This window comes from Equus przewalskii, chromosome 7 (genome assembly GCF_037783145.1).
Source record: "Equus przewalskii isolate Varuska chromosome 7, EquPr2, whole genome shotgun sequence".
In the NCBI taxonomy this organism is placed as follows: domain Eukaryota; kingdom Metazoa; phylum Chordata; class Mammalia; order Perissodactyla; family Equidae; genus Equus; species Equus przewalskii.
In genome coordinates this window covers 6,927,481-6,955,190 of record NC_091837.1, presented here as the reverse complement: position 1 = coordinate 6,955,190, position 27,710 = coordinate 6,927,481, and the positions used below count along the sequence as shown (strand labels likewise).

Genomic DNA, 27,710 nt, shown 5'->3' with positions numbered 1-27,710 from the left:
GGCATGTGGGACGCTGCCCCAGCGTGGTCTGACGAGCAGTGCCATGTCCGCGCCCAGGATTCGAACCGACGAAACACTGGGCCGCCTGCAGCGGAGCGCGCGAACTTAACCACTCAGCCACGGGGCCAGCCCCTCTCTATTCATATTCTTGATTCCAAACACTCCTGGAAAGAGCTTTTGACTGGGAGTCAGAAGACCTGGGTTTCCATCCCAGCTCAGCTGCTAATAAGCTGAGCCATTAGGAGTCGAACTTGTCCCCTTTGGTCCTCAGCTGTCCCCATCTGTAAAATGGGCTGAGGATCCTCTGAGTTGAGACCTCTGGCCTGAGCAAAATTACGCTTACCAGCTTGGCGCCCACAGAGGGCGCCAGGGCCGTCGAGGAGCCCAAGCCAGGGGGCGGGTCCTGGTCCGGGGTCTGGGGGCGGGTCCTGGCGTCGGCGGGCGGGCCCCGGTGCCAGGTGCGGTTTGGTCCTCCCCGGGCGCCGTAGGCGGCGCATCCCGCTGGCGCCCGGGGCTGAGGTCCTCCCGCGCCTGAGGCGGCGGCGGGAGCTGAGAGTGGCTGCCGCGCCCCTGCTTCTTCCGCCGCACTTCTGCGCCCCCGGGACCATGGCCGAGGAGGCGGGTAAGGAAGGGCCGCGTCGTCCTGTCCCACCGTTATCTCGGAAGCCCGGGCCCGGGCGCCCGAGGGGAGCCGGCGGCCTCTCGGGGGTCTCGGGCTGAGTGGACGCCCCTGGGTCCGGGTTCCTTAGAAGGAGAATTTGGAAAGTGAGCACAGCACACCTCGAGGACTCGGAGGTTGTGGGGCTCCGGGAATTGGGGGGCCGGAGATAGAGCTGCGCGGGGCAGGAAGGTTGGGCGGCTTCCCGCGAGTTGAGGTCCCCGGGAGGAAGGGATGCTGGCTCTGCCAGGGGGCCAGCTTTTTTTGTGGACCTCGCGACTGCAGGTCCTCAAATGAAAACCCTTTTAAGGCAGCTAGGGGGCCTGGGTTCCCTTGGACTGAGTGTTTTGTGGAATATGGGGAGTACGGGATCCTCGGGCTTCGGGGCAATTAGGAGGGGATGGAGAATTGCCCCGGGTTCTGGGTTTTCTGGGGGAAATGGAGGAGAGTATGACTTTCCCGATAGGATCCAAGGCTTCTCGTGGGGTCCTGATGCCTGCGGTCCCCTGGGTCTTGGGGCTCTTTGCGGGGAAAAAGGAGAGGGTGGGCTCCCTTGGGGTTTAGGACACAGATCGAGGCTGGGGAGAGATTGGAGCATTCTTCCTGGGGAAGGTAGGCTCCCTGGGGTTTTGAGCCCTCTCATGGGAGCCGGGTCCTCCCTTGGCCTCTCTGAGACAGGAGAGGAATGGGGCCAAACACCTCCTGGAAAGAAGAGCTGTCTAAGGGTGAAGGTTAGCCTCAGGGTTAGGTTAGCTGGCCCTGCAGTCCCCTCCCGGTCACCTCACACACCACCCTGCAGCTTCCTGCCCTCCTGGCGTGTCCCCCAGCACCAGGGACTTTCTGTTGCCTGTGTTTCCCAGACACCTGTGTAGGTGGCTCAGTCTCTAGGTCGGCTAGGGTCAGCGTCCAGAAGCTTTCTAGAGGTGGCAGGAGGGACTAGTGGAGGAGGGAAGTTGTCCTGGATATCTACCCCCGCTTCCTGCCTTTCAGCCTGTGGACAGTCACTTCCTGCATCCTGAATACAAGAACCAGGCCACCAGTGGGTCACTTCCTCACCCTGGGAGCATAGGATTTTCTCATTCTTCATAATAGGCTTCTGGAGAAAGAGGGCTAGAGGTAGAAATGCTCCCTGTCCCTTCATCTTTTGTTTTTTTGGCTTTCAAAATTCTTCAGCTCATGATTTCCGATGACTTTTTCTAACCTCTGTGTAACATAGGTGTCCCGTCTTGAACCTTGATTCTCAGAAACTTGCAGAAGATCTTAAAGTACAATAGTGTTTATTACATTTTCTCTGAGTAAACCAAAAAGCTGTCTAGAGGCATTAAAGCCTCTAGATGCATTAGTTTATACGTTCTTCCATAAGAGTATTTGTTAGATACTTCTGTGCCATGTACTCAGCCAAGTGCTGAGCAGTATAGTGATGAACAAAACAGACACAGTCCTTGCTTTGTGGTGCTTGCAGTCCTAGAGATGGACATTAAATAATTGAGGTATCAATTGAGATAAATGGTACAATATTCAAGATAAACAGTTGAGATAGTGCTGTAAGAGTGCAGCAGGGGAAGGAGAGTGGATAGGGAATACTGTCCTTAAAAAAGCAAGTTTATGCTCATCGCTGAGGAGAAGTAGAAGTTAATTCAGAAAAGAAAGGGCGAAGAACATTCCAGGCAGAGGGAACAGCATAAAAAGGCCTTGGGGTAGGAAGTCATGTGGTGCCTCTGAAGAACTGAGAGAAGGCCAATGTGGGTTTTTTAGGAGTGGGGAGACTAAGACTCAGAAGTGATTTGTTCAGGGTTCCATAGCCAAATAAGCCATGGTCATAATTCATATTTTCCAATTTCAAATTCAATACTTCATCCTCTCTATATCACGAACACCAGAATGAGGTTGCCCATGGAGTCAGAGAAGGAAGTAGGACTTAAACTTTTACTTGTTCTGTCCAAACTGTGTTCCAAGACAACTCAGATTCTTGTGTAACAGGAGAATCAACAAGAAAGAAATCAAATATTTACTGAGTGCCTGTGATGTCGAAGGCACTGGGCTGGGCCGAGTTTCACCTCTTATGAATTTTAGCAGATGCTAGAGCCGGGAGAAACTTGTGATAATGTAACTCCTCATTTTACATGTGAAGAACTGAGGCCCGGGCAGGAAAATGGATTTGTCCAGGGTTGGTGAACGAGTGGTAGAGCCAGGGCTAATCTAGGAGTTCTCCCCGCAGTGCTCTTTCCAGTATTCCAGGCTGCTTGAGACACAGGGCCTGGCGCACAGGAAGCCCGTAATAAGTATTTGTGGAAATGAATTTGTGGTTTACACCTTCAAGAAATTCACTGTCTATTGAGAGTAATTAAGAAAAAAATGGACAAATCAAGACACACTGTTATAAGGCTTATTTGCAATAACATGGAATTTCAAAGGTGGGAAAGAACTCTGTACACATATTCATTCCACAAATATATATTGAGTTCCTACTGTGTACCAAGCACTTCTAGGCCCTGGAGGATACAACTGGGAACAAAGTAGACCATATCCCTTCCCTAATGGAGTGTGTGTTCTGGCGGGAGAGATAGACAATGTGTAAATATATGAATATCATCCATTAGGGCTAAATGCTCTGAAGAGGAATAAAGTAGGATAAGGGCATAGGAGCAGTGGGAGGTCAGGGGAGCCTCTCTGGTTAGCGACATCTGAGCAGAGAACTGAAGCAAGGAAGTGCGCCATTTAGATATCTGGGGGAAGAACATTCCAGAGAGGATAAAAGAGAATGAGCAAAGACCCTGAGCCAGGAATGTGCTTGGCATGTTTGAAGAACAGCAAGGTGTCCAGGGTGGCTACCAGATTTGGTCAGGGAATGCTTCTTGAAGGAGGTGAGGTTTGAGAAGTCTTAGGTAGGTTAAAAAAAGGGGGTGGGGTCAGGATGATATCCTGGTAGGGAAGAAGCCTGTGGGAGTAGGAGGGAAAGGTGGTCAAGTTTCAAGGTCTTCACAAGGGTGGGGAATTCATATGTGTGGTAGAGATGAGGATTGGGAGTGGAGGAGTCAGAGGAGGTGGAAGGTAAGGCTGAGAGGGTGGGTGAAGCCAGACCGTGGAGGGTTTAATGCCAGGCTTGTGGAATTTTCCAGTCTGTAATAGAGACCATAGGTTCAGAGGGAGGAAGAGTCATAACATGGGCATTTTGTTTTTAGACTATCAATCTGGCATTGGTGGGCAGGATGGATTGGACAAGGGTGAGACAGGGCACCAGTCTGGAGGTAGATAGAGTGGGCCCTGAGCTGAGGTGTTAGTGATAGGAATGGAGAAGAAAGCACCAACCAGTAGGAAATGCCTCTTGTCATGGGCAGAGCGGCGTGACTTGGATGGCCGTAGATATGGGGTGGAGGGAGCAAGGTAGGATCCAAGAGAACCACAAGGTTTCAGAGCTGAGTAGAAACCCATCATGTTCAAGGGGCTGTATTAGGCTTTCCACATTCCTGGTGGGTTTCCCGCACCTTCTGGAAGCTGGGCTGATACCCAGCCCAGGGCTGGCATCTGATCAGTGCAACCTGGAGGGGGCTAGGGCTCAGGGCATACTCGGGGGGGTGGGGGGGCACCCCCAGGCATCACTTTGGCATTTCAGTGAGAGGACCTGTGAGAACTGTGGCAGTCTCTTACAAGTCTGTTTTCTTTCTCACCCCTCCCCTTTCTTTATCCAGTAACAAGAATTAGACTGTTTTACCTATTAATTTACATCCAACAGTAACTAGAACGTGAAACCGTTGCCTGGTTCTATTAAAGTATTCCTTGAGCGTCCACCCTGGGATTCTATTTTGTCAGATCTTTTGCCTGTAATTTATTTTTCCTGGAAAGAAAGTCTAAAATGTAAAGATATAGACTTTGGAGTTTAGCAGACCTATGGTCTAATCCCAGCTCTAACACTTGTTTGCTGAGCATTTCAGTTTCCTCTTCGGTAAAATGGGAACAGTAATAGTCCTTCACAACTAGTCCTTATCGTGGGATCTTTATGTTCAGTTCGTTCGTGCTTGCATAGTGCTGAGAACGCTGCCCGGCACACGATAAGGACTCAAAGTAGTTGGAGTTTTTTCCCTGTTATTGACAATGGGTAGAGAACTGCCATCTGGGAATATGTGAATTGGTGAACTCGTCTTCTGATAAAGAGATTCTCTCTAGGTCTTCCCCCAGATAAGAAAATGCCTGCTCACTCATAGCCGAGTAAACTCACTGTTGGAAGTGAGAACCTGAGTGCCCGAAAGCCACAGGAACCATCTGTTCGTTTGTTTCTCTACCAGGTGTCTTATTACTGTGCCGAGCTTGCCCTGCCCCTGGCACCTGGTTTGTCCCTTTCTGACGTGTGTTATTTCTCTACATATCCTTGTCCCTCACGCCCCATGAGTACCCACCAAGGGCCCCCAGCAGTTTGTGGCCTAGTCTGTGTCTTGCAAGTGGACACATAGAAAATATTTGCTCAATTTATGTTGAAAACGTTCCCTTCAGGTTTTAGAGGTTAGCGTATGCAGCTCAACCTTTACTCAGCCAACCCCCTAGATATACATGAAGGAAGGAAGAAAAGCCACTCTCAATTCATTTGCCAACTAAGTGCCAGGTACTGCGGGAGGTATTTTCACATATATTGTTGTTTCTCTTAATCCTCTTGGTAATCCTGTAAAGTAGGTGGCATTATCCTCTTTTTTAAAGATTAAAAGACAAGCTCAGAGAGGTTAAATAATTTGCCCAAGGACACAGAGCCAGGTTTCAAACCCAGGTCTAACTCTAGTTCTGCTTGACCCTCACAAATTTCTCCTGATGAAGAAAAGCAGAAGAGAACAACAGCAAGAATGAAACTTTCTGAGATGCCTATGTCTGTACATAGACATTTTTTTCACCTGAATGAGAAGCCCCTGGTTTGGCGTCACAGACTCTCAGAGCTAGAAGGAGTCGTTTGACGCCTCCTTTTATGAAGGAAGAATCTAAGGTCCAGAGAATTTCCAAAGCTCCTTTAAAAATCATCTAATCTTTTTTCCTTAGACACTCCCTTTGGTAATATTTGGTAAGCTAGTGAGGTGGAAAACCCTTTGGGATATAGAGGAAAGTATCTAAAGGAATGTTAATCATTACTGTTAGTCTCGTTGGTAGTCACTTCATTAAAATGTGATCTTTTCTCTTTTGGCTGTTCCCCACAAGCTGCTGCCCTGCCCCTCTGCTTCCTGCTTTGTCCTGAAACAAGTGCAATTTATACACCTGACCTGCCAGATCCCAGGGGTCACAACAGTTACCATACTTGTTGTTTTGCACTCCACTGAATTGGCTGGATTTTGTTCCTGGTTCTCATTGCCTGGTGGAACATGAGAAGCATCAAGGATTTTTCTCAAACAAGAGGATCGGGTCTGTGCATGTTGCTTCAGGCTAGGCTTTATGGTCTCATGAGTTCTCAGCACTTGGGGATTTCTCACCACTTTGAAGTCTGAAAAGGACTAGTTTGCAGAAACCCAGCTCTTAGACCAAGATTAAGGTGAATGTTAGTGTCTTGTGGGAAATGCACGGGCTCTGAGCTGAGCTACCAGGCCAAGCCCTTCCACGGAACAACTGTGTAGTCTTGAGCAAGTCTCAGCTTGTCGGAGGCTGCGTAAGATAATAAAAATGCGACTGGTCTGGTAGTCTCAGAACTTGGGTTTGAGCCCCCCCCACATCAGCTTTCTGATGGTTAGGCAGCTCAATTCTCCATTTCTTTTAGAAAAATGAAAGAATTAGATTAGAGTAGATGATTTCTAAAGGCCCTTCCAGCCTTACCATCCTTGCATCCTGCATAAACTGAATATGTTTTATACTAGTATTCAAAAGAACCTGAAGGTGAGAACTTTATAATGAGCCATTTGGTACAATTCTCATCTTGTTTACGTTGCACATTTACCACTTCTTGTAGGCAACAAATTCCAATAATAACTGTCAGGGCACATTTTTCTGATTATTAAACATTTAATAAGGGCCCCTTATTATTTGAGGCTACTGAGGACATTGACTTAATCAATCTCCCTTTCTGGACTCAGTCAGTAGCCACTGTTGATAAGTCTGCAAATATGAGAGATAAATACAGTAGAGGGAGAGAGTGAACAAACTGGTACAACAAGGTGTTTTCCTGGAGGAAGAATTTCCTAGGCAGACTTGTCTCGGGATTGGTCTTCCATTGGGCCTCACGGAAATCTCCAAGACTTTGTATTATTATACTTCTCTCACCTTTCCTAGAGTGAAGGTTATCAGAGAGCTAGGATCATGGACTTTCAGGGCTGTAAGGGAGCTGAAAAGGCCAAGAGTATTCTTTGGAAGAACGTCTGGGCTTGGGAGGCTGAAGGCTCTGCGTGAATATCCTTGCTCAGGTAGAACATGATAGACTGAGGCCTGTGCACCTACATGTGACTTTACCTGTAGGTAGTCAGCCTGAGAGCCAGAACACTTTTGCCGGTTGAATCATCCCTGCTGACGGTTGGAGCTTATCTTTACAGCTGGCAGTTGGATCCACTTTTTCAGTTGGATTTGCCACACAAAGGAGTATCTGTTCTGCACCAGGCTGTATGCTAGGCCCTAGAGATTTGAAGATGATCAAGGTGCAGTCTTTGCCCCTTGGAGCTGGGGGTGGAGGGAGGGACTGGAGGAGACAGAAACATAATGAACTGTAATTACAGAATAAATAATATAAAGCAGGTATAGACAAAGTGAAAGAAACACTGCCTACCTTTGGGGGACCATCAAGGAAGGCTAGATGTTTGATTAAGGAAAAAGGTGGGTAAAGTATGCTAAACACAGAGAATAGCTTGAGGTGTGAATGTTAGGATGCAAGAACATGAATGTGTGTGGCAGGAATAGAAAGTAGATCGAAATGTGGCTAGAGCATCCTTTGTAAGGGATGGTGAGAGATAAAGGTTCTTTAGGGCCACCTTGCGGAAGGCCATTGGTTCCTACAATAAATGTTTATTGAGGCTGTAGCAGACCGGTTTTGCTTCCCCTAGTCCTTTGGAGCTGACAGTAGCTGACTTTAATGATGTGTGGGGAGTTTGTATTCCTGCCTCAGGACCTTTGCACGTGTCTCCCCTACCCCAGTCTCCATTGTTATCCTTCCTTCCTCCTTTTTTTTTTTGAGGAAGATCAGCCCTGAGCTAACTACTGCCAATCCTCCTCTTTTTGCTGAGGAAGACTGGCCCTGGGGTAACATCCATGCCCATCTCCTCTCCTTTGTACATGGGACGCCTACCACAGCATGGCTTTTTGCCAAGCGGTGCCATGGATCTGAACCGGTGAACGCCGGGCTGCCAAGAAGCGGAACCTGCGAACTTAACCACTGCGCCACCAGGCCGGCCCTCCTTCCTCCTTTTTACCTGGTTAATTTATATGCATCCTTTAGAGCTCAGCTTGGAAATTACTTCCCTAAGTATTACTTGTTTGCCCTACCGCACCCCCATTTTCCTAGTTATGAACTTGATAGCTCCTTCATGCTACTTGCCCCAATTATAATTAAAATAATTATGTTATTGTTTAATATCTGCTCTATGTTTAATCTCTCTCTTGTTTGCTGCCCTTTTCCCAGCACAGTGTTAGACACATAGCTGGCATGCAGGAAATATTTGCTCAAAGAGTGACTGAAGCGTGTCCATTGAATTTAGCAATAAACGGTCACTGTTGCCCTTGGTGAGACAGTTTCAGAGAAATGGCGGGGGTGGAAGTCAGATTGCAGTGGATTATGCGGTAAGTGGGAAGAGAGGAAATGAGGGGTAATGTGTAAACAACTTTCTAATACATGTGGCTGTGAAGCGTTCGCAAGGGTGGTAGCTAGAGGAGAAAATGGAGTCCAGATTTTTTGTTTTTAATGGGAAAGACTTGAACTTATTTAAATGATAACTGGAAGGAGCCAGTGGAGAAGGGAGTGGTGGTAGAGATAGCGGAAAGAGCATATCTTCTGAGAGGTGGGAGAGGATGAGTCTAGAACAGGAGTGCCGTGCTCACCAGCTGAGCCTTTGTTCTGTAGACATCGGCGAGTCTGGGTGAGCCAGCCAAGATGGTGCAGGGGACGGGGAAGAGAAGCCAAAGACCTGAACTCCAGCTGCGGTGAGGCACAGGGAGGGACTGGAGAGAGATTGGGCAGGTGGAACCAGGTGGATGTGAGAGAAGCCAGCAGGGGTCTTGATTTTGTGTCCGCAGTGCCTACCACAGAGCAGGTGCTAAATAAGTGTTGATTGAATGGCTTTGAGTTTCTCGGGACTGGAGAAAGCAGGGCAGGCTCTAGAGGGTGTGGCGATAGAAAGTATCTCGAATATCCTCCTAGTGGAAAGTCTTGATCCTTTTCGAACTTTGGAAATAGCCAGAAGTTGTAGAGCCAAGATGTTGAATTTTTAAGTGGGTGGTCAGGTTACAGACTATTCCTTTTGGTTAACAAGTAAAAACAAGACACAAGGTGTGACTTAAAATAATAAGATTTGCTGGGAGTGAGCCAGCCCTGATGGCCTAGTGGTTAAAATTTGGTGCACTCTCCTTTGGACTCCCCAGTTTGCTTCCCAGATGTGGAACCACACCACTTGTCTGTCAATAGCCATGTTCTGGCAGCGGCTTACATAGAAGAAGCAGGAGAACTTACAGCTATACACAACTTTGTACTGGGGCTTTAGGGAGGAAAAGGGAGGAAAAAAAAGAGGGAGATTGGCAATAGATGTTAGTTTAGGGCGAATCTTCCTCTGCAAAAAGAAAGAAAGGAAGATTTGCTGGGGGTGGGGTGTGGCAGTTCACAAACTGACTCTGAAAACCCTTCCATGTAAGACTTCCAGAAATGTTTCAAACTGGTACCTCTAGACTTGGAAGATTCATTTGGATATCTGTGTTCTCACTAATTCACTGTCTCCCCCACTGTCCATAACCCAATTTGAGTGAGTCTCGCAGACTTTCTGCCTTGGAGTTTTTGTGAAGATGATGGTGTAGTCTCTGGCCACAGCCACCCAAAAAAACAAAAGGCCCCAACTGACAGTCTGAGAAGTTTAAATCCAGGAGGTGATGGGCATGTATGTCCTGTCGCTGTGGAACTAGAGGAGAGGAGTGGGTGGGTCGAGGTTTTAAAGCCTTCTGCCAGCTTATTTAACTCTCCTCAGGGCTATCTGCCCTGGGTGCCCCAGAATGCTGCTGAGCAATCTTGAAGTGCCCGGAGCCGTGCATTGTCTATTCATGGCCCCTGTGTCTATGAAACAAGATTCGGTGACTGTCACTGTGCCTGTGGCAGTCTAGAGTTACCCAGAGAGAACAAAGCTGCATACACGGAGCGCACAAGGGAGTCTTGTAACAACCTTGTCCCGCTTTCTAGGGCTGAGTCAGGTACCACAGCTTGAGCTCAGCTGCCCTCTTTATTTCAAGAAGGTGGCATCTGAGCCACACCAGGAGTATTGTGTTTTGTCGCTTTTGGAGGAACGTGGATCGACTCTGTGCTATTACCCATGTTCCACAGCTCTTTTGCATCCTTTCTCAGCCTTTGGTAAACGTGCCCCATCTTTCAGGGCTCAGCTCAAGTGTCAGCTTCCCCTTCAAAGACTTTCCTGACTCCTCTCAGTGGAATAAGCAGGAATTAACATGGTGGAGTGGGAAGAGCATGGGCTTTAGAATGAGCCAGACTTGAGTTAAAATGCTAGATCTGCCACTTGGCCTGTCACCACCAGCCCCAAGTTATGGTTCTCTCATCTATTAAATGAGTATAATAATCCCTGTCTCACAGGATTGTTTTGAGAATTAAATGAAATCGGGTCTGTGAAAGCACCTAGCACAGTTCTTGGCATATAGGAGATATTCATTAGATGTTTGTTCTTTGCCTTCTGTACCTATAGCTTATTTCTCTGAGCTAAAATAGCACTTTGTTTCTACCTCCGAAATAATATGTAAATGAAAAATTACAATATGGAAGAATGTCTCTTTTCCAGTGGATTTGCTCCTGGAGGAGCATGGATGGTGTTATCCAACAGTCTCCAACATAGAGCTTTACATCAAGAAGACCCATGATGTTAGCTGAATGAATGAGCTCCTGGACTAGGTGATGGGAAACCAGAGCTTTTGAGGAATAGGAAAAGGCAATGATGTATTTAACCTAGAGAGAAGTTTCTGGGTGCTGGCTGGGAACAGTCGTAAGAAAGGCTGACCCTGAAAAGAAAAAGACCTTGTTCATTTCATCTACTCAGAGCTATGAGCAAGGCTGAGAGTTCAAGGAAAAGGCAAGTTTTGTTTCAGAGGAAAAAGGAACCATCAGAACCATTTTTTAAAAATGGAATGAGATTGGGGCTGGCCCCGTGGCCGAGTGGTTAGGTTCGCGCGCTCCGCTGCAGGCGGCCGTGTTTCGTTGGTTCGAATCCTGGGTGCGGACATGGCACTGCTCATCAGACCACACTGAGGCGGCGTCCCACATCCCACAACTAGAAGAACCCACAACGAAGAATATGCAGCTATGTACCGGGGGGCTTTGGGGAGAAAAAGGAAATAATAAAATCTTTAAAAAAAAATAAAAAAAAAATGGAATGAGATTACTTTTGAGGCCTTGAATTCCCTGTCCCTGGAGAGATGAGCAGAGGCTGGATGAGTGCTTACTTACCAGAGATCCTCTGGAGGAGGAAATTGTGCATCTAGCCGAGCATTGGCCCAGCCCTTTCAATATGAGTCTCTTAACTCAGTTTTATTCTACACAGTAGAAATCCCGTCCCTGTGCTCCGTGCTGCTTCAGCCTCTGAACCCCTTGGTTTTGTGTGCAGGTGAGGATGCCTGGAGGTGTCAGGGCTGTGGGGACCACGTCGCACCAAGCCAGAGGTTGTATAGGACTGTCAATGAAGCCTGGCACAGTTCTTGCTTCCGGTAAGTGGGCCTGTCCTCCTGTCTTTGCCAGTGCAGTAAGGGCCAGGCACTATTTCATGTTCTGAAAATGCAAAAATAAGCTTCTGACTTGAGAGTTTCCATGTCAGTGTGAGTGAGTTGGGGGCAGGGGGCGGGGCGTGCCAAGGAAGGGCACATGAGCAAACGTCAGGTGTGGCCCCCAACACCAGGTGAAAGTGGAAGAGCCATAAATGGGCCAGCTGCAGCTAGAGGTGGGGTGTGGGGATGGAGGAGCCCTTTCCAGGGTGTCCCAGCGCCCTCACTTTATAGATGAGGAAGCCGAGGCCCAGAAAGAGTGACTTTCCCGCCGCTGCACTGCTCATTATGCAGGTGCCTGAAGGGCTGTTTTGAGCACAGTTGGCAGAGCCCGCTCTTCACCACAGGATGCCTCCCTAGTGTCCTGCTTTTTGTTATGAACTTTATTATAGCTCCTAGATTATTGTTTGGAGACAGCTCAGTTTCTTGAAAGTAACGCAGACTTTAAAATCAGATTTGTTCCTGCTGTCTGAGGCTCAGTTTCGTCATTAGGAAAATACAGGCATTAAGACTCTATCTCATAGACTTGTTAAGATTGAATGAAATCATGTGTACCGAGGGCCCAGCACATGGTAGGCACACACTGAATGGTTCTTTCTTTCCCCTGGGTGATTGGAATCCTCAAGAGTGGGAGCTTGTCTTTGCATTCTCCAGAACATAAAACAGTGCCTGGCCTGCAGTCATTCCATGTCGGAGGCTGGGTAGGCATGTGTGGCCCCCGTGGTCTGAAGTGGTGGGACTGTGCTCACATTCTGAGAATGAGACAGACTGCGTAGACAGGCACCATGTGCTGTGGTGTAGATTCCAGCTCCCGCACACAGCTCTTGTTGTAAAGCATCCTTCTTGCTGCTATCAAGTAATTTAATTGACCTTTAAGCACTTGCCTCCACCCGTAACTACAGGAACTACGCGGGGTTGGGGTGTGTAGGGGGTTGGTCTGGGGAGCTCTGGCCTCTGGAATAGTTGGAGAGGAACCAACATTTTTGTGCCGTCTCAGCTCTAATTCAGAGCTCTCCAATCTTCTCTGTGGATCTAATTGCCTTGGTTCCTCCTCCTTTTACCCTCAGGCAAGTTGATTCTACCTTTACTATGCCTTTTAGTAAGACAGGAGCAAAGCGTCAGAGCTGTTAAGGGACCTTACAGATAAAGCTTTGGCTGACTCTTCCCTTTTGGAGCTGAGGTTAACCAGCAGCATCTGAACCTAGTGAGTTCCCAGGCCGGGGCTTGCCTTGGTGTCTAACCCAGATGGTCATATTTGTTCCTGCTGTTTTCCTATTTGTATGAATATTTTTTATCCAAAATAAGCAGGATAGGGTACAACATGCTAATCTTTGGGATTTCTGGATTCTCCTAGAACTAAAGAACTTCAGAACTAGAAGGGACTACCTACTGTGTGATATAACCGCTTCATATCACAGATGAGAGGCCTGAAACCAAAAAGACAAAAAGAGTTACACAACGGGCCATGGATGGCAGGAGCCGGCCTTAGAAGTGAAGTCTTGGGTCATTTGTAGATCTGGTCAGATGCTAGCTGTGTGTGTGTGAGATATGTGTCAGAGAGAGAAAACCATACACACAAATACATGCTCGTAAAGAAGTGAGCCACGATATCGTGGTGGATAAGAAGGCAGGCTGTGGAATGAGACTATCTGGTTTCAAATCCTGGCTTTGCAATTTATTAACTGGCTTTAGGTGACTTTGCTGAGCTTCAGGCACCTCATCTGTAAAATGGGGATAAGAGTGTACTACTCCCACAAGGTGGTTGGGGAGGATTAAGTGTGAGAACCTGTGTAAAGTGCCTAGCATAGCATCTGACACATACAAAACCCTTAATCATCAGTAGCTGTCACTTTATATTACACTATGTGTGTGTTTATATACACCGCCATGCGTACATTTATTTCTCTTATTACATACTCATGGGTCATCTGATGTGGAGGCTCGGCATGAATGTCAACCTTGAATTACTCTGGCACAATTAAACCAAAGATCATGCCTGTGAGGGAAGTAGAGCATGAAGATTCGTCTCCTGTTTACAACTTTGCCTCAAGGGTGGAGTGTCTCTAATCCAGCCGTATTGCAGGGGTGCATCTCCAGACTCCTGAGCTTTCCCGTGCAAACTGGAAGATGGGGAGCCCCTTAGACGGAGTCTAGTAATTTGCCGTGGGGGCATCTGCTTTGGAGCCAATTTGACTTTTGCCCAAATTGGAGGAAGATCTTCAGGGCTGTGAAGGCCCAGCCTGACCCCGGAAGTAACCTGGGTTATGCGGAGCATGAGGCATCAGCCTGAATGGTCTTTTAAGGTCTCTTCCACCCCAGCTCATCTGTGATTCTCTGATGAATTCAGAGTGTCTGGGTGCAGGCCTGCTGGAAGCAGGACCCTCCCTCCATGCTACCCAAAGCAGTTCATTCTTCATGACTCCCTTCCAACCTTGCTCTCACCCAGCTGGGCTGCAGTTACAATAAAGGAAATGACTTTTCTTTTCCCCTTCCCCCACACCTTTGTTTTCCTAGTCACAGGGTGGGGCTGGATATTGAGTGGACAAATTGCTGGGGTTTGGCCCAAACTCCTTCCCTCGCCTTCTCCTTGCACTACCCCTTCCCCCCTCACTGCGTCTACATCCCTAATCCTGCCTCCGATAACCTTCCGCCAGATTCTCAGGTACCCAGGAAAATAGGGAGCCACTTAGGGCTGGAACCTGGGACTGTAGAGTGGAGGCCAGCTGACAGACCTCCTGGAAGTAGCCCAGTCTGTAATTGTGCTGGCGCAGTTGGGCGCCTGGCCAGGATCCTTCTGATCTCTGGACACTCAGCTGACCAGCCCTTCTACTTCCTCTCTTCTGTCTTTGCAATAGGCCTGTTTAGACACTAAGTACCTCTGGCCTTTCCTTTCCTCGAGCAGTGTCATTGGCTCCAGAGCTGTGTCCTTTCTCTCTGAAGCTCTCCAGAACTGGCTCCCTCTCAGTGGGGGAGGCCAGGAAAGCAGCCAGGCTCACGTCGTTTGTGGCTGAGGTTAGAGTGTCGAGCTATGAATGGTGACCCGGCCTCTTGGCAGGTTGGCAAGCCAAAGAACCTTGACAAGTTTTCTGATGATTGCCCTTTCACCTCATCAGAGGTGTTTGGCCAAAGAGGAGGGTTCGTGGGCAGAGGGAAAAGCTGCCTCTGTTAGTCTTTATGGCCCCTACATGGGACTCTGTTGCTTGACCTGACTCCTAACAGCATCATCAGAGGGAAAAAATCCACCATTCTTAAGGCTCCTGGGAACTATTCAGGGCCTCCTTTCTCAGGGCCATGAACACACACTATTTGAGCTTTCTCTTTTGAGAAGTGGTTTCTAATGGCTATGCCCTTGAAAAGGGATAATGCAGCAAGCTCTTGTCATTTCAGCGGGCAACAGATCATTTCCGCTAAATTTCTGACTCCAGGAAAGGCTGGTGAAGAAATTACAGACGTAACGACCAGAGACTGTGGTGTAATGGGCTGACTGATGACAGAGTATTTCTGTGGTGCTGAAAGCCATGGTCATTTTCTCACCCACACCCCCTTCTAAACAAGTGAGGTAGAATCATAATTACAGTAATAGGTACCATTTATTGAGTACCTACTCTGTACCACACACTGTGCTAAGCATCTCACATGCGTTATCTCATTGCATTCTTACAATAACCTCATTGTCGTACTGGTCTTACCTATTTTACAAATAGGGAAATGGAGGTTATTTGCTTAGTCACAGAGCTACTAAGTAGAGTTCGCTGGGGTTCTGACTCCTGGCTTACAAGAATCTGTTTGCATTTCTGGGTATGGACGTGTCATTTAACCTCCCTGAGGCTCAGTTTCCTCTTCTGTAACTTCAGGGTAAAAACACTCACCCTACGTGCCACAGGTGGTGTCAGATAACACTGAAGGGTATTGGTTCAAAGGCTTGAGGAACTCTCAAGTGTCAATAAAAGTGCTATTAAATTTCCCCTGGGTCTGCCGGCTCCTGGCGTGGGAGTCAGTGGAGCAACTCTGCCATCTGCTGTTGGACTGTTGACGCTGCTGCTGCATTTATTGACCCAGGCCTGGGATTCCGATTTGCCATTTGTCTAGTTTATTTCTAAGGAAACAGCTGGCCAGTGGGTCATTAAGGCTGGCTGTTGGGCAGGGAGCTGGGACCTGCCTGACAGAGGCACAGGCTACCACCTCGGCCTTCCTGTGCCCCCACAAGGGACTCTAGCATGAACACAGGGTGGGACTCCTAGTATGTAGCAGCAGCAGCATGTAACCTTCCATGTGCCTTAATCCTGCTCTGTTCTTTGGGAAGAGACAACTAAGATGCTATAACAGAAGCCCCACAGCTGCAGTCTGGGGCAGGGATAGAAAGGGGTGGGGGTGGGGCAGGGGATGGATGACTGGTATTTATTAAGCATTGTATCTGGAGTTTCACTTAGATTATGTGAGTCAACCCTCACAATAACCCTGCAACCCCATCTTCCTCTTCTTCTTCTCCTTCTTCTTTTTTTTTTTTCTAAGGAAGATTAGCCTTAGCTAACGTCTGTTGCAAATCTTCCTCTTTTTTTTGCTTGAGGAAGATTCACCGTGAGCTAACATCTGTGCCAGTCTTCCTCTATTTTATATGTTGGTTGCCACCACAGCATGGCTGACAAGTAGTATAGGTGCACACCCAAGATCCGAACCGTGAACCCAGGCCACCAAAGCAGAGCATGCTGAACTTAACCACTAGGCCACAGGGCCAGCCCCTGCAACACCATTTTATATAAAACAGGAAGACCCAGAAAGGTAGAAGAACTTGCCCAGGGTCACACAGAGCTGACATTTGAACTCAAGTCTCCCTAGCTCCCAGGAGGGTCATCTTTCCACTGGGACTTCCAGGAAAGAACAGTGGACTTGAAGTCAGAAGACCTAGATTTAGGTCTCAGTGGAGCCAGGCTGGCTGTGTAACTGTGGGCGAGTCCCTTTGCCGCTTGAGCCTCAGTTTGTTATCTATAAAATGTGGTGAAAGTAATTTACCTCATGGAGTAGTTGTAAGGAGCAAGGAGGTACGGAGAAGAAAGCATTCTGAAACCATTCGAACGGTATAATGTGAAGGATTAGCAGCATGTGGCAGCATTGTGCTTCTTCTATTAATCATTCACATTTAATTTGGAGCATCGTCTGCTGTATTGAAGGCACCAAATTAGATGCTATTGGGGATACAGATTTACGTACTGGCCTGCTCTCCTAACTGACTCCCTCAGACAGCTGAACACAGGTAATAACACAGGGCGTTCCTAATAGCGGGCTTCCGTGCTGTCTCTGTCCTGACACAGCTTCCCTTCGTAATGTTCCAGAGGACAGCCTCGTTGGTTCGTGCACTGGGCACTCTTCAGTCTTCATTTTATATTAACTCCTAAACTGCACTAGAGGTAGTAGAGAAAAGCGACTCAGAGTTTGGAGTCAGGCTGCTTGAGTTTCCATCCCAGCTTCTCTTATCAGACATCTGACCTTGAACCAACTGCTGAACTTCTCTTTGCCACAGTTTCATCAACTAGAAAAGGGGAAACAGTTCCCAGTTCAATTGGTTGTTGTGCAGATTAATTGTATCATGTATTCCAAGCCCTTGGCACAGTGCCTGGCCATAATTAGGACTTAATAGATGGTAGCATTTGTTATTAGTGTCTTTGTCGCTCTTGAAATGTTCTCTTCCCTTGGCTTCCATGACATTCCACACTCTCCTCCGTTTCGCCCCACTTCTCTCATCATTCCAGTTTGCTTATCCTCCTCTATCCAGCTCTGAAATGGTGGTGTTTTTCCCAGATGTGGTTCTCTGTTTTCTCTCTAGGCAGTCCTACCCTCGCCTGTGGCTTCTGTTGTCCTCCACACAAGGACAATCCTGAAATCAGTATCTCCAGTCCAGACTTTTCCCCTGACTGAACTCTAGACCAATGTGTCCTGCCGTCACCTTCACATGTCCATTTGAATGTCTTCCAGGCACCTCAGACCCAGCTGGACTTTGTCTTCCTCCCAAAACTGGTTCCTCTTCCATTGTCACCTGTCCTGTTGAATGGCACCACCATCCGCGCACTGCCCAAGCCGGCACCTGGGAGTCCGCTTGGATGCTTCTCTCTCATCCTCTATACCCAAGCCTATCAGTTTTATGTCCAGATTATATTTTGAATGCATCCACTTCTTTCCATTTCCCCCACCTCCACCCTGTTCCGTGCTACCATCCTCTTTCACCTGGGTGACTGCAGAGGACTTCTAACTGTCCATAGTCACTCTGCACCCGCAATCCCTTCTCCACAGAGCAGCCAGAGTGAGTGATCTTTAAAAAAGTCTGACTGCGTCACACTGTGTCGTCTCTCCATTCTTACACACTTCCACAACTTACTTTCCAGTATTCTCGGATAAAGACTGAAGTCCTTACTTTGGCCCCTAGAGCCCCCCGTGGCATACAGAGCCCCCTGTAGTCTGGCCTCTCCCCACAGCCTCCTGCTCTCTCTACTTCAGCCTCTCTGCCCTTCTTCATACTGTCCAAAGTGTGTCTTCCTTTCTTCTAACAAGGCCTTTGTTCCTCCCATTCCCTCTGCCTGGGATGCCCCCTTGCCCTCTTTTGGCCTAATTAACTCCTGCTCATCCTCCAGATCCTTACCTGGATGTCTCAGGGAAGTAGTTATAAAATAGGTCATGGCCCCTGTTTTATGCTTTCATAGACCTTTCCTTTGAAGCTTTTTTGTGGTTTTAATTTCACGTTTATTCATGTGATCGTCTCCTTAGTGGCATCCTGAGACCTCTAATAGTCTGTCAGCATAACTTGGTCAGGGACCACGGGGCTTTTTGCCCCTTGTTGGGTCACCACTGAACATATCCTTAGCATGGGAGGGATATTTGTTGAATGAATTGCCAGAGGTGGCCAAAAGATATGATGTAAGCGAGGTCTTTCCCTGCCCTGCCCCTTCCCCACATCCTTCCCTTAGCAGCCACCGTGGCTGCACTTACTGTAAACGGCAGGGAGGAATCGGTTCCGGACATTGGGTTGTTTTGGAAATTTGCCTGCAAATGTCGAGGTGAGAAGTTGAAACTTATTCTGCCCCCAGAATAGCCAGAGAGGCTGGCCCAGGAGTGCTCCTGTCCAGCAGTAGGTCTTGAGCTGCGTTTCTCTGTAGGCACAATTCCAGACAGGAGCAAGCCCTGGAGAGAGAGGCAATAGAGGGAAAAATGATTTCAGCCCAAACTAATTATGAATTGCCCTGAAATCTGACAAATCTCAATTTTAATTGTAAGTTTCTAAATTTATTTGTTTTTAAGTTTTAGAAATCTTTGAAGGATGCTATTAGCTAAAGATGCCCATTAAGTATAGAGTGGAAAAATTGGAATACTTAACATAGTATCTTTTACTTATGGGTAATTTATGGCAGGGTATTGGTAGATAGGTTGGCAGTTCCCCAAGAACGTGGAAATAAAGTTTGTCCTCTATGAGTTAAACTAGTTAGATCTACATGTAATGAGAGCACACTCAGGTGGTAGTTAAGACCACAGACTCTAGAACCAGATTGCTTGGGTTCAAATCCTAGTTCTGCCATTTATTAGCTGTGCACCTTGGACAAGTTACTTACCCTTTCTGTGCTTCATTTCGTCATCTATAAAATGGAGGTACTGACCTACTGCCAACCTCAGTGTGTTATCGTGAGGGGTAAACAAGTGAAGTCATGTGCAGCACTGGGTGGGAACAGGGCCTCGCAGAGTGAGCACTCATGTGTTAGCCGTTTGTGTTAGCTACTAAGGAGGCAAATGTCTTCCAGGGCTGAGTAATATGTGAATTGGTGATCATTACATATCTAAAGAAGTAATGATTTTTTTCAATTAAAAATTAGTTTAGGGGCTAGCCCTGTGGCTGAGTGCTTAGGTTCGTGCACTCCGCTTTCGTGACCCAGGGTTCCGCTGATTCAGATGCTGGGCACAGACATGGCACTGCTCATCGGGCCGTGTTGAGGCGACGTCCCACATAGCACAACCAGAGGGCCTATAGCTAGAATGTACAACTATGTACTGGGGGACTTCGGGGAGAAAGAAAAGGAAAAAAAAAAAGGAAGATTCGCAACAGATGTTAGCTCAGGTACCAATCTTTTTTAAAAAAAAAAATTAGTTTAAAAACCAATATAATAATGAGTGGTCAGCAGTGAAACAGAAAGTGAGAAGTCAGAGAGGCAAAACTAGCAGTGTGTCCAGATAAAGATACTGAGTCTGGATTTGGTCCCTAGAAGGGCGTTCTTTGTTGTAGGCAGGGCTGGTTTGGCCGGCTCACCACCGACAGAATGAAATTTCTCTCCATGGCCGCTTATGTCCCTTTTTAAGTCCATGTTCACAGAGCAACCTTCTGATGCCTAATTCAGCTTCCTGGGACTCTTGATAACAGGAAGAGTCGGGAGGTAGCACCTGTTTAGGGGCTGTGGGTGTTCCAATTTCAAGTGTCAATTCATAAATGGACAGTGGGGTTGATAAATTGTTAGGATAGATCATCACAGAATGTCTGCACCTCTCTGTGTACTATGAAGTCCTGTTTCTGGACCTAAAAGGCCAAAAACAAGGCCCAAATTAGCATCATTCACCAAGGTGATGCCAGCCTTGGAACAGTGTCTGGGTGGTCAGCCAGCCTACCTTTCTCTGACCACAACCCCTTCCTCATTGCTCCCTGCAGCACTGACCTACTGGTGTGGAGTTTTTTGCTCACCCAACATCTTCCTTCTGCTGAGGAAGAAATTGAAGCCCAGAGAGGTTTAATGGCTTCCATCAGATCACACGGCAAGTTTGTTGTTAGACAGTTCAAATTTTAGGTCTTCTCTGCCAGGCCGGGGCTCTTCTCCTGGCATTACCCAGAGATTAATTAAGGTGTCCAGAGCACTTTTTCCCCCGGCGCAGCCAGAAGAAGAATATCTGTGTGAACAAAGCATTTGACACTGAATGTCAGACACTCAATTTTCTAATGTTAGTATCACAGAGCAACAATGGATGATTGTCTGTCTACAAGAGGCTGTGACCCCGTTCCTCTTTGCTTACAGCCAATACAGGCAAATCTCAGCTGTTAAAATGACCAGCTCGGTAGAGATGTGGCCTGAGGACGAAGCCATAGTCTGCTGTTAGTGAACACTAGTTAGCCAGGGACTCCACGTGGACGTACATGCAGCCACCTATAGACTTGAGGCATAAATGCCCATTCAGGGAGACAAACTGGCAACTAAAGACTGACACTGTCTTTGGTGTTTCAGGCTTTACATTCTATTCGTTGGGAACCTCTGCTTATTTAAATACCTCTGATAACTGTTCACAGCCTATGGGTGACTCTCACCTGGCCGACTTGGCGCTTGGTGATCGTGATCTGCGCCTGCTCTCTTCCACCGTCCCAGCCTCCTCCCTGATCACTCCTCACATGTGTCCTGCACTGCAGCTTAGGGACCATACTGTATTCCTCCTTGCCGTTTACAGTAACTGTAACTGTTATGCCTCCGAGCATTTGCACATGTTGCTCCTTCAGGCTGGAATGCTCTTGTCTGCCTGGCAATCAGCCAGTTAGATTCAGCCACTACATCCCGTCCTCTGTGGAGGAGCCTCCCCAAGTCCACCTTCACCCTCCCTACCAATCAGAGGACAATTTTCTCCCTCGCTGTTATTCTCCTCGTACCTCAGTTAGAGCCTTATCAGTATTTGTTTACACATCTAACATCACTTCTGGAGTATGAAATTCTCCAAGTCTGGAGCCATATATAGTTCGTCTTTGTGTCCCAGAGCTTAGCAGAGTGCCTGGAACAGAGTTGGTATTCAGTGTTTGTTGAATGGATGATATTTTTGTCCAATGACCACCTTTCTTTTTGGACTCTTGGGTAAGTGTCCAAAATGCACCATCACCATGTCTGCTCTGCAGTATTCTCCCAGGCAAGCACTTTTGTTTTGAAGTAGGGGCCTGGAATAAGACCTCTGTGTGTAAATGTTATTCTAAAGTCTAAAACCATCAAAGCCAAGGCCTCAAGGGATGGCATGCCTTCTGCCTTGCGGCAGCCCACGGTACTAATTTGCCTTGTATTTTTTACGCCAAGGGCCAGTCTCTCCTCCCCTGGGCACTGCTGGAGGGGTGCTAACAAATTCTCTTTCTCCACACTCCTCACCGTTACAGGGAAAAACCTCCAAGTTCCTCACGCCAGATTTGAATTAGGGTAGTTTTCTTCTGCATGTCAGTCGTCTCCTGGTCATGCCTTCCTGAGGCTGCCCTGTAGTGATCCTGATTAGATCAGAGACTGCTCCGCTCCACTCCCTTCAGTAGCACTGATGCTGGCAGCAGCACAAGCTGGTTCTGAAATTGGCTTATGCCCTTGTGTTCTTTGTGGGGTTTTTTAACTTGTTTCAGTTACCAAGGTGGCCTTTTCATGAGATGACCCTGAATTCTGGAGTCACCTTTTCCCACCATACCCTGAGCACCACTCCAGCGTCACTGAGGAAAAGAGAGAGGCAGCCACTGTGGGGTTACAAGTGAATCAGAACAGTACCAGGAAGGTGAAAGTCCCCAGCGAGCCAAGGCTTGACAAAATATCAACCGGCAAACATTTATTATTAAGCTGCATCCAGAATAAGAAGATGAACAACCTGTCTTACAGTCATTTCCTCATTTGTAGCAAGGGAACAGTAGGGATCTGCCCTGCCTGCCTCTCAGGGTTAGCGTGAGGGTAGAATGCAATCTAGTGGACGCGCATGTAGGAAAGCGTGAAGCAGTGGTTGCAGCCTTCAGTGTGCATCAGAAACATGGGGGCTTATTGAAGAATGCAGATTATGGGGCCCCGTCTCAGCGATTCTTCGTATGTAGGCCTGGGGTAGGGCCAGACATCTTCATTTTCTGCCTGGAGAAGTCCGATGCTGCTGCTCTTTCAACCGCGCTTTCAGAAGCACCCCCATAAATCAAATAGCAAGTGTAAAGGAGTTAGTTGAGGCAACTTTAGTGTCTCAGACCTGGAATCCAAAGACTTGGCTTAAACCCCAGCTCTGCCAATTCCTAGACCTGTGACTTTGGACTACAGCCTTCTCTGTGAGCTTCAGTTCCTCATCCGTAAGGAGATGACAGCCCCACCTCACGGAGTTATGAGAATTCAATGAGAGCAAACGAGAGCAAGCCCACCTCAGCACCTGGCTTGTGGAACTCGGTCAGTGTTTTGCAGAGTGAGAGCTAAGTGTCCACGACCTCTGTTTCCTGGTGTCATGTTAACAAACACCAGGTAAAAGACAATCCTTGGTATCCACCTTAATCGACTATTGTGGAAATCAAGATAGAAGCGTAAGGATTTAGTCCAGTTCCTTACTGTACAGCTCATGAACTTGAAATTAGGAAGGGAGGACAGGAAGCCCAAGATGTATGAGGGTGCCCAGTCACATGAAATGCATTTAGATTTTCAGACCAGAAAAATGTGTTTCCCAACTAAAGAAAAAGAAAAAAACCTTTCTAGCACAGTAACAGAACCACTGTTAGTAACTTTTGAGAAACCGTAGAGAATGGGGGCAACACCCCAAGTATAATGATTATTTGTTCCATACCTACCATATACCCGGCACTGGGGATCTCTTAGTGAAATGAAAATGGAGATGGCTAACTGGCTGAGTTTTCAAAAAGGAAGAAAAAGAGATCCTGGAAAAAGTAAATTCATAGTCTTTTTGACTTGACTCCTTCACAGAACTCTTGAGGGAATTTTGTGGACAAATTCTGATGGAATTCTGTGGAATTTTGTAGAAGATGGAATAGGTGGACACTGCGCACTTAGAAAAGGAGCTGATCGCTAGGATTCGGCAGGAGTGAATTAGTTGTGACTTAGACTTGACTTTGTGTTTTCACTGGATTGCCAGTCATGAGACCCTCTCTTGATTTCCACAAGGCATTTGGTAACCTCTTTCATGATATCCTGACAGCAGGAATGTGGGCAGGAAATCTAGAAAAATCAGACGCCGGAGTTCAACGTACGCCGCAGTTTTGGGCCCTGTGTTGGAGAGGCGGGATTCCTGAACACCTTGCTAAGGCTCGTGGTGAGGAAAGGGCGTGGGGTTTGAGGTCAGCAAACCCGGCTTTTCCTCTCAGCGCTGCCCTTCCCAGCAGTACCTTGGATGAATTACCTGCCGTCTCCGGGCCTCCCTTGCCCTGTCTGTGCTGGAGGTGCTCCTCGCAGGGTTGTTGCAGGGACTAAACTAGATGATGAGCATAAAAGCCCTTTGGAAACTGAATTGCTAGCTGTGGGCTTGGTGTGGGCTCCGTGTAGTTTGATTGGAGGTAGACAGATACAGGCTCAGAGCGCTTCCTGTGGTGATGTGCTTGGGGACCTGTCAAGGAAATCCTTTCCAGAGAAGATTGAGTGCTCTGTTGGAGTTGGGCCTGGAAAAAGGAGACGACAGCCACCAGCTGGAGATGTAGGAGGCTGCAGAGGAGCTAAGAGAGCAAAGGCTTGGGGACTGCTGGGGAGAGCCTGCATGGCCAGGCCAGGAAGCGGAGTGGGGCAGGAGGGGGCCACAGTGGTGACCCTGGTGGAAAAGCTAAAGAGACAGCGCCAGCGGTCCTGAGTGCCGTGCACGTAGGGTGGATTTGCCTCTGGACAAGAGCACTAGGAAAAAAGAGTGAGGAGGTTTTTGCTTTATGGGACTTCTTTTTGTTGTTATCCATTTATCATTTTATTTTTTAGACTCTTTTTTAAAATTTTATTTATTTATTTATTTATTTATTTTGAGGAAGATTAACCCTGAGCTAACTACTGCCAATCCTCCTCTTTTTGCTGAGGAAGACTGGCCCTGAGCTAACATCCATGCCCATCTTCCTCTACTTTATATGTGGGATGTGTACCACAGCATGGCTTGCCAAGCGGTGCCATATCCACACCCAGGTTCCCAACCGGTGAACTCCGGGCCACTGAGAAGTGGAACGTGCAAACTTAACTGCTGCGCCACCGGGCCGGCCCCCTCCATTTATCATTTTAAAAAGCAGCACTTGGGGCCTGCCCAGTGGCATGGTGGGTGGTTAAATTCGTGTGCTCTGCTTCAGCGGCCTGGGGTTTGCAGGTTCAGACCCGACATGCGGACCTACACACCGCTCATCAAGCCATGCTGTGATAGCATCCTATATACAAAATAGAGGAAGATTGGCACAGATGTTAGCTTAGCACCAATCTTCCTCGAGCAAAAAGAGGAAGATTGGCAACTGATGTTAGCTTGGGGCCAATCTTTCTCACCAAAAAATAAAAAAATAAAAAGCAGCGCTTAAGTGTAAGAAAAAAGGTAAACAATATCAAAATGGTAGAACATGGATGCTGTTTTATCCCTGCTTCTTGTCTCACTGCTGTAAAGGAGAAACTCATAACCATGTAGTGGAGTCTTCTAGGTGGTCTCTAAGGATTATGCACATCAACTTTTTAAACAATGGGATTATACTGTACACTTTCTCTGATACTTGGCCTTTTCATGTAACACCTTACCCAGGACAATTTCTGTTTCGGGACATGGATCTACCTCATTATTTTTAAGAGCTGCATAGTATTCTGTTATGTGGATGCCTTATAGTATTTAGCCCACCCCTTTTGATGGACACGTAGTCTGTTCCTAGGATGCTGGATACATGTCTTGGCGTATTTCTCTAGGCACAGTTTCTCATAGTGGAATTTCTAGGACTCCTGTTTTATTTTTTTAAAGATTTTATTTTTCCTTTTTCTCCCTAAGCACCCCTGGTACATAGTTGTGTATTTTTAGTTGTAGGCCCTTCTAGTTGTGGCATGTGGGACGCGCCGCGCCTCAGCATGGCCTGATGAGCGGTGCCATGTCCACGCCCAGGATTCGAACTGGCGAAACCCTGGGCTGCCAAAGCAGAGCGTGTGAACTTAACCACTCTGCTGCGGGGCTGGCCCTAGGACTGCTGTTTTAGAAAGATGATTGGAGGCCCGCCCGGTGGTGCAGTGGTTAAGTGCGCATGTTCTGCTTTGGCGGCCCGGGGTTCGCTGGTTCGGATCCCAGGTGCGGACATGGCCCTGCGTGGCAAGCCATGCTGTGGTAGGCGTCCAACGTATAAAATAGAGGAAGATGGGCACAGATGTTAGCTCAGCGCCAGTCTTCCTCAGCAAAAAGAGGAGGATTGGCAGCAGATGTTAGCTCAGGGCTTAATCTTCCTCAAAAAAAAGGAAAAAAGAAAGGTGATTGCTGTAGATGTGTGGAAAGCGAGTTGGAAGAGAACAGCAGCAGAGGCAGGAGAACTGATCAGGAAATGGGGATGGCAGTGCTCACCTTTCAAGGTTTCAGAAGCTGCAGAGTCCCCTGAAGTTTCCTTTTGTGTTTGGAGTCCTCCCGTCCCGTAGAGGGCCCCACACGAACACAGTTCCTTAGACTTCAGTTTGTCTGACCAGCGCCTTCTCTCGAGGAGAGGGTGGGTGATTCAGTCCTTCACCGCTCCTCCCCAGGCCTCTCACTTGGGCCTGCTGACCTTGAAGGCTGTTGTCCCTAGCCTCTCACAGACGCCTTGAAGCCCTGTGGCTCATCTGGTTCCGAGGAGTCGGTTTGCTCGGCTCCCCGCCAGGTTTCCAACTTGTGAAATGTGCAGGAGATTAGCACTTCTCCTGCCATTTTATCCTGTCCGTAACTGCCAGCCCAAAGATCCCTGCAATTGCCTCTGGCAGCTGTAACTGCTGAACCCTCTGCCAGCTGTTCTGGGGACCTAGAAGAGCAGTATCCAAGGGCGGGCGGGGGAAGTATATCCTCCAGTGTGACCTTTCACCTCCCAGTTCTGGGTGGTTTGGGCCCTTTGAAGTTGGCCCTGAGGAACCACGCGCTTGGGTCTGAGCGGCCAGCGGCTTATCGCATCTGGTGATCAATCCTTCAGTGGTTCCTCCTGAAGTCTGGATTTATGAGGGTCAAGTGGATTCCACCGAGGAGGGGCGTCCACTTCAGCTCAGGACATGGGGAGACGGCTGCCCCTCTGCCAGGAGGAGGCAGTTTTCGTGGCATTGAGAAGTCCTCTTACTAGTTCCCCGCACACCAACCCACCCACCCACTGAGTCCTTTTGAAGGGGAGTGGGGGGAATGGAGAATGCCTGCAGCCTCCTGCTCGCATTCCTAGACACCGACTCACTGCACCCGCCGCCGCTGGAACGGCGGAGCTGTGTGAAATGTCAGGAGGAGTTATGCTCACGGGCTCCCTGGCCCCAGTCTCTTTGTGGCTTGCATTTTCTTCCACCCGCACTCTGTTCATCAGATGGAAATCAGAGGGTGCAATTAGAAGATAATTTGCTAGTTCCAGACTTAACTTGGGGCCCCCTTCTTGCCTGATCGAGTTACAGGGGAACATAATAGATTTTTGGTGAGAAATAGTTGGCTCTGTCGCTGGGAGAAAGAGAGCTCCCACTCTCCAGCTGGGCAGGCCTTTCAGTATCCCGTGTGTCATTCCCCCCTCACACCCTGCCCCACCTCTTCTGTGGCTCTTGTGTGGCCCCCAGGCTAGGATCCTGATCTCAGGGCCAGCTCAAGGGGTTTAAACTCAACTTGAGATCCAAGGAAAACAAGGAGTCCTCTGCAACCTCATGGGCTGCAAAATGTTGAAGCTGGAAGCTGTTTAGAGACCTAACCAAGGCCCAGACAGAGGCAGCGACTTGCTGAAGGCCACATAGCTAGCCCTTAGTGGTAGTAACAATAGTCTTAATGATATTAGCAGCTAACATTTATCAGCCCTTAATGTGTTCCAGACTCTGTGCCAAGGGCTTACGTGCAGTGCATTGTCGCATTCAAACCCAGACAGTCTGGCTCTGGGCCCAGGCTGGGCTCCAGCATAGCAATGGTAGAGCTCATTAATAGGCAGCCTGGGTTCGAATCTTGGCTTCACTTCTCTCTCATGCAGCTGGGTGACCTCAGGCAAGTGATTTAACCTCTCTGTACCTTGATTTCTTCCTCTGTGAAAAGGTAGAAATCACAGCACTACTGACAGTGTGGGTTAAAATTTATTCATACACGTAAGTGCTGTGAGCAGTGCTTGGTGTGGGGGGAGCGCTCGTCCAGTGCCCGCTCCCCACTGGCTGCCTCTGGGGCTGGAGTGTGGTGTCTCTGTGGCAGTAGATAGACATGGCTGAGTTCTGCCCAAATGCCAAAAGCTGGTCTTCACTATTAGAGGCAG

At 48.1% G+C, this 27,710-nt stretch overlaps 1 protein-coding gene and 1 long non-coding RNA gene across 3 annotated transcripts in view; one reads left to right on the top strand and one right to left on the bottom strand.

Moving 5' to 3' along the window:
* Positions 1-433: 433 nt before the first annotated feature.
* Positions 434-27,710, top strand: part of LIMK2 (LIM domain kinase 2) — a 54,938-nt gene continuing 27,661 nt past the window's right edge. The window contains exons 1-2 of one of the 2 annotated variants that reach the window (XM_008542181.2): positions 435-622; positions 11,413-11,512. In XM_008542181.2, coding sequence (XP_008540403.1) covers positions 607-622; positions 11,413-11,512 — 116 coding nt within the window. In that variant the 5' untranslated portion in view covers positions 435-606. Of the gene's footprint in view, positions 623-11,412; positions 11,513-27,710 lie in introns of both variants that reach the window. The other variant, XM_070628487.1, reaches the window with a different exon arrangement.
* LOC139084683 (uncharacterized) lies at positions 16,176-26,240 on the bottom strand. The gene is made up of 3 exons (XR_011542249.1): positions 25,835-26,240; positions 20,277-20,479; positions 16,176-18,736 (listed from the first exon to the last, which is right to left on the bottom strand). It is a non-coding gene; the product is annotated as an uncharacterized lncRNA (long non-coding RNA).